The sequence below is a fragment of the Penaeus japonicus genome, unplaced genomic scaffold (assembly GCF_977035675.1).
Source record: "Penaeus japonicus unplaced genomic scaffold, GWHDUDI00000001_assembly GWHDUDI00000024, whole genome shotgun sequence".
Lineage (NCBI taxonomy): Eukaryota > Metazoa > Arthropoda > Malacostraca > Decapoda > Penaeidae > Penaeus > Penaeus japonicus.
Window position 1 is genome coordinate 11743572 of NW_028234426.1, and position 7500 is coordinate 11751071.

At 37.5% G+C, this 7500-nt stretch overlaps 1 protein-coding gene across 1 annotated transcript in view; it reads left to right on the forward strand.

The window, feature by feature from the left end:
- The window catches only part of LOC122257496 (uncharacterized), an 18868-nt gene that overhangs the window by 10486 nt on the left and 882 nt on the right, over nucleotides 1–7500 (forward strand). Inside the window, exon 4 of the mRNA XM_086551196.1 lies at nucleotides 7379–7500. This exon is cut by the window's right edge and continues 47 nt beyond it. Within this exon, the coding sequence (XP_086407322.1) occupies nucleotides 7379–7500 (122 nt within the window). The remainder of the gene's footprint in view (nucleotides 1–7378) is intronic.

Sequence of the window (7500 nt, forward strand, 5' to 3'; positions counted from 1 at the left end):
ATATATATATATATATATATATATATATATATATATATATATATATATATAGTATATATAGTATTTAGGATTCATAAATACTATATTGGCCCTATTGCTGGTAACTGACAGCGATGGGTTCGCATACAATGGGGAAAAGCCACCACCTGGATTGAATGTGTAGCAAACGCACTGCGCTCCACCCGCCACCCAAGTAACATTGGCTGACTTTATGAAGAGAGAAAGCCATCGAAAAAGGTGAAAATTGGCCGAGACCAGTTTTTGCAGCTAGCATGCCCGAAACCCATGAGTGACTGTCATCATGCAGTGGGAGAAAGGTATTTTGCCGACCATAGCACTGGAGGGAATGGTCAAAGTAATATTGAACATATGGGACATTGAGGAACCCTGAAAACAGGCCAGAAATGCCACAGTAAATTTAGTAATGGGTTCAGTGCCCATTCATTGCGGCAAATGTAGATAAAGGCATAAATGAGACTTGATAATTTCGCACCACAAGAGATGAAGTCAGAATTACAAGCACTTCATATAATTCTGATGAGATCATCGAAACACTTAAATTGCATGTTTCGTTACGTAGTTATTAAGTCTCATTTATATCTTTATCTACACCTGTGATGTCGTTTGCAGGGCATTTGTCTGCAAATCTTCCCCGTCACGAATCCTTATTTCCTGAAATTCCGGATAAAATTCAACTTCAACCTAGGTTGACTATCCGTCACACTATAAACGATTATTTTTCAAAATAACTCATTTGTTACTTAAGCCTGCAAACGCCTCACCTAGTAGTCAAATTGAGATAATTACCAGTTACATGTAGTCATAACGAGTCAAAACAGTGAAGTTAGACACCAAGGAAATTCTTTCTGAGCCTATTTTCATGCGCTTCAAAACTATTCAGATGTTTAACGTCGCCGGCGATAAGTTCTCTATTTCCATATTCGGCAAAACCTCAGGAAATTTAATAGAATTTAATAGAATTAACATCTTAACATAGAAAATGCAAAGCCTTTCCTATGAATCAACATCGTATAGTTTAATCCCAGCGAGGTCGAGTTATATGAAGTGAAGTGACATGCGATGTGAAGGAAGGTCAGGTTGGGTGACGTTCTATGGATGAACTTTGGTTAAATCAGTGTCACTTGGTTCCAAAGAGAGGAATTGCATGTTTTAGTATGGAGGCATCGGGGAGTGAATTTAGTCGAGTAAGGAGTGGCCTTAATGTTTGGTGTTTGGGAGTGATGTTTGGCTCTGCTTGCTTTGCTTTCTTGTTGCCTCTTTATTTATAGATATCTACATTTTTATGTAGGATCGTTTACCTTTACATTAATATAAAGATTGTTGGTTTATGTACTAGTACATAGTTTAGTTAAAATGAGCGTGAGTAGCCTTCATGTGTATGTCTGAGCGTGTGCACGTGCATGGCTGTGGCCATAGACGTAGCCGTGGGCATGATAGTGTGCGGACGGATATGGGTATGGACACGGGTGCAGGCGTACACATGGGCTGCTGTTATAATTGTTATCTTATTTTTTTTTTTCTAATTTTACGCCTGGTTTCTCCCCGATCTGTCATGCACACCGTGTTACATGGCAGGTCTGGATGACCCCTACGGTATAAGAGACTCTACCTCCCGTTCGTGATCGGAATGTTGGGTGAGTTTTTTTTTTGTTTTTTTTTTCATTATTAATTCACAGGTCGTCGTTCTGTAGCGTACAGTGGTCGAGGTGGTTGTTCATTTAGTGCCTTTAAACTTCGTGACAACCATTGGTGATCAGTGTTTGTGGTGTTGTGTTTTTTTTTTTTTTTTTATAATGTTTGCTTAGAGTGGGTCGTCTGTTTGTTGCAGCCTTTCCCATGCTTTGCGTGCACGCGCGTGTATCGTGTGTTTAGTGGTTCGAAATTGAGTCTTTCGTGAAGTTCGCGTGAAGTACTGGGTTGCTTCCCCCTTTTCCCCCTTATATACCTGCTTCTCTCCTTTCTCCTCAGACCTGAAGATGAAATCCAGGTGGATTTTGAAAATGTAGTCTCATCTTCTAATAAACATGTTTTGTGTATAGTGGGTTTATCTGTGTGTGTATATGTATATGTATACACACACACACACACACATATATATATATATATATATATATATATATATATATATATATATATATATATATATATATATATATATATATACATATATATAAATATATATATAAGTATATAATATATATATAAGTATATAATATATATATAAGTATATATATATATATATAGTTATATATATAGTAATATAGTTATATAGTTATAGATATACATCGATATATATTTGTGTGTATGTATATATATATATATACATATATATATATATAGTTATAGATATACATCGATATATATTTGTATATATATGTATATATATATATGACCATATATCTAATAAATGTACATGCGTACATACATGCAATCATGCATTTCTGGGTAGGCCCTGCACGTGTATATAAACAAATGTCCATTCTCACTAGAGTAGACCGAGAGGTAGTGAGCTAGATCGGGGGATACTAAGGTCTCCTAATAACATGGGAGACTGGCTCAAACGTGTTATTGGAGATTAATGGTAGCCTCCGGACTAAAATTACTCCCTTCCCACCAAGAACAATTAAGGCCAGTAGGTGGGGGTATCTGGCCCCATCCCTCTTAAATATGATTTCCCAGTCAAGCCCTCATTCCCCGAAAGCGAAGGAGCCCCTGGACACTTACTGTATTGGAGAGGTAAACCCCTGGATAGCAAACAAGAATTAGGTGTAGGTTTCTTACTAAAAGAATATTAGGGAATTCTACAGTGTAATACTGAAACTAAACAGATATTACCTAAAAAAATATCCAAGTCTACGCTCCTACTGGCAGTCATAGTGATGAGGAGATGAGAGCTTCTATGAAGATGTGAAAGCAGGTACCAATAGAGTAAAAACCCATTTTACTATGATTATGGGGAATTTTAATGTCGTGATAGGAAAAAGAGAAGAGGGGGAAACCTCGCTTGGGAAACATGGAATAGGCACCAGAAATGAGAGAGGGCAAAGGGTAATAGAATTCGATGAAGCTCGATCCCTTAAAATTATGGATACATTCTTCGAAAAGAGACCCGGGAGGAAATGGACATGGAAATCACCATCTGGCATTAAAAACGAAATTGACTTCGTAATCACCAACAGGCACGACATTGTACAAGACGTAACGGTTATCAATAAAGTAAATGTCGGTAGCGACCATAGACTGGTCAGAAGTAGAGTAAAATTACAGCTAAGAAGGGAACGAAATAAGCTCATACAGAAGCCTCTCGTTAATCTAATTTACATTAAGAATAGGGCGACGGAATTCAGTATTAATATCTGAAACAGATACTCAGTTCTCAAAGAAGATCTTTACATAAACCAAATGAACGACCAATTCAGTGAGATATTAAAGGATGCTGCACTTGAAATTGGGGGTAAAGACGAGGAGGAAAAGTTCAGTAAGCTTTCGGTAAAGACAAAAAAGCTTATGAAACAGCATAGGGACATGAAAAAAGATATGCGCAAATTTAACATACAAAAAATAAATTAAGTTCTGCTTTCCAGCACCAGCCTTAAGGCAACAAAGAGGAGGCTAGGAATAGGGAAAAATCAAATGTATGCAGTAAATAAACCCAATGGAGAGGTGACATAAGAAAAATGACATTATTAAAGTAGCATAAGACTTGTATTGCGACCTATACCACTCAAACGATCATCCACGTACGGAGACAAACACAATAATTGGAGACGTTCCCAACATTATGGTAGAGAAAGTAAAAAGGGCACTAAAAGACATGAAAAAGCAAAAAACACCAGGAGAAGATGGCATTAGTGTATATCTTATTCAAGATGCAGGAGAGATTGTGGCAGTAAAGCTGGCCAATCTTTTTAACAAATGTCTAAGCGTCGGTAAAACTCGAAATCCTGGAAAAACGCAATAATAATTTAAATACACCATAAGGGGGACACAAAAGACTTAAAGAATTACCGACCTTTAAGCCTCCTTTCAGTAATCTATAAACTGTTCACAAAAATCATCACAGCCCGTATCACTGATACATTAGATTCAAAACAACCCAGGGAACAGGCAGGGTTCCGCAGTGGATTCTTAACTACAGACCATATCCACCCACTAGCCCAAATAAAAGAGAAAACAAACGAATATAGAAAGCCCCTATGCATGACATTCGTTGATTATGAAAAGGCATTCGCTTCGGTACAGATATCTGCAGTACTAGATGCAATTCGTAAACAAGGGGTAGAGAAACTATATTGCAGATTATTAGAGGATATATATGGAGATGGTACAGCTACCATCAAAATGCACGCAGAAACCAATAAAATACCAATAAAAAGAGTGTTAGGCAGGGCGACACCATCTCACCGAAACTGTTTACATTTTGATTAGAGGAAGTATTCAAGAAGTTAGATTGGAAGGAGAAAGGGATTAAAATAGGAAATGAGCAATTAACCCATAGCGGACGGGTGTCATGACATACACGACGTAGGAGCTTTGGCCTGACGACGGGCGTCCTGACGTACATGACGTTCGGGGATTTTGGATCACTGTGCTATTTTATTTTACTATGAAAAAGGAATGAGTGATGATGGCTACTGCAGTCATAATTACTATAATTACCGTAATACCGTGCTAGCTTAACGTCCAAAACCTAGATGGCACCACTTTTTCCTAGCACCAGCAAGAGAGAGAGCCTTGAATGGCACCCATCAACGGTCTCTAGCAAGCACTATCTTTATAGAGCGATGACACACACTAAGTTGACGAACTCTTGCTCAAAAGTACCGCCGATGAAGGATGTGCAGTCAGAACGGGAAGAGGAAGATGACTCAATCCATACCCAGTGTCTAAAATGTACTCCTGTGCCAATATGGATGCCTTTCACTGTGGCACTCACAGTCACAAGCACAGGTTTCATTCCTCTTCCTTACCTCTTCTATTTATCTTTATTGTAGGTGGTTATATGTTTCGTATTCGTTCATGACAGCACAAAAATACGAAAAAAATATAGTTGCCTTTTGTCCTCCCATAAAACAGCAATACTTCTATCACACTGAGTATGAAGAAAATAATGAGCTAATATGGATAATATACTACAATTTTAGTCTACTGCAGCACTGGTAGAGCCTGTCATATGGCATATATAAGTCTCTAAACTCAATAAAACACACAAAAAAACAAAACACAAAAAACGCTCTAGTTTTTCAATGAATGACTGAAAGAGAGTGGGAATGTTCAAATTATAATGCTTCAAGCAGTCTCTCTTTAAAATAAAACTTATCCCGGAGGCTGGGCAAGCATATTTATCCCCGTCTGCAATGGGTTAAGCAATCTAAATTTTGCAGATGTCATTGTTCTTTTCGGCGAGTCAGCAGATGAATTACAACAATTACTAAGCAATTTGAATAGGGAAAGTCTGAAGATTGGCTTTAACCCACAGCGGACGGGTGTCATGACATACATGACGTAGGAGCTTTGGCCTGACGACGGGCGTCCTGACGTACATGACGTTCGGGGATTTTGGATCACTGTGCTATTTTATTTCACTATGAAAAAGGAATGAGTGATGATGGCTACTGCAGTCATAATTACTATAATTACCGTAATACCGTGCTAGCTTAACGTCCAAAACCTAGATGGCACCACTTTTTCCTAGCACCAGCAAGAGAGAGAGCCTTGAATGGCACCCATCCACGGTCTCTAGCAAGCACTATCTTTATAGAGCGATGACACACACTAAGTTGACGAACTCTTGCTCAAAAGTACCGCCGATGAAGGATGTGCAGTCAGAACGGGAAGAGGAAGATGACTCAATCCATACCCAGTGTCTAAAATGTACTCCTGTGCCAATATGGATGCCTTTCACTGTGGCACTCACAGTCACAAGCACAGGTTTCATTCCTCTTCCTTACCTCTTCTATTTATCTTTATTGTAGGTGGTTATATGTTTCGTATTCGTTCATGACAGCACAAAAATACGGAAAAAATATAATTGCCTTTTGTCCTCCCATAAAACAGCAATACTTCTATCACACTGAGTATAAAGAAAATAATGAGCTAATATGGATAATATACTACAATTTTAGTCTACTGCAGCACTGGTAGAGCCTGTCATATGGCATATATAAGTCTCTAAACTCAATAAAACACACAAAAAAACAAAACACAAAAAACGCTCTAGTTTTTCAATGAATGACTGAAAGAGAGTAGGAATGTTCAAATTATAATGCTTCAAGCAGTCTCTCTTTAAAATAAAACTTATCCCGGAGACTGGGCAAGCATATCTATCCCCGTCTGCAATGGGTTAAGATGAACCTGAGAAAGAATAAAGTCACATTCAACATTTTGAACCCCAGTTAAGCAAATAATTACTAGTACTTGTAGCAGTGAACTAGTATGTATACCTAGTGCAACTCATCCAGACGAGTACATCCTGCGAAGCCGAGATAAAACGGCGAATCAGGCTAGGTTGGAGTGCCTTCGGTACATATAGTAATATATTGCGAGGTCGTCTGCCAATTTGTCTAAAGAGAAAGATTTTTTACCAATGTGTCCTCCCTGTCATGACATATGGATCAGATACATGGACTACGACCAAGGCACTCGAGAGGAAATTAGTAAGCGCCCAAAGAGGAATGGAAAGGCTTATGCTAGGAGTTAGCTTAGGAGACAAGAAAAGGGCCACATTGATAAGACAATAAACAAAAGTAGAGGGGCATTAACAGCATTAGGAAGAAAAAGTGGCAGTGAGCTGGACATATATATCGGAGACTGGACAACAGGTGGACAGAGAAAACAACAGAATGGGAAATACACGACAGAAAGAGACCAAGGGAAAGACCAATGACAAGATGGCGGGATGAAATAGGGAATTTCACAGGAGTAAACTGGAATCAGAGGACACAAGATGGGAATGACTGGAAAAGATTGAGAGAGGCCTACGTCCTGCACTGGAATGATACAGGCTGACGATGATGATGATGATGTTATATATATGTATATATATATGTATGCATATATATATATGTATATATATAGTTGTATATATACAATTATATATATATATATATATATTTGTATATATACATTCATATTTATTTGTATATATATATACATATGTATATGAATGTATATATACAAATATATATATATATACATATATATATATATATATGTATATGATATATATATATATATATATATATATATATATATATATATATATATATATATATATATGATATATATATTTATATATGTGTGCATGTGTAAAGTTTACAAAAAAAATCCTTTGATTCACATAGCCCTTCATTTCCAGTTACAACCCCCAGTATGCCATAGATGGCGACAACTCGACTATGTACCACTCCGCAAATAAAGTCACCCATCCATGGTGGATGATAGACCTTCAAGCAACAGTCTATGTATTCAGCGTTGACA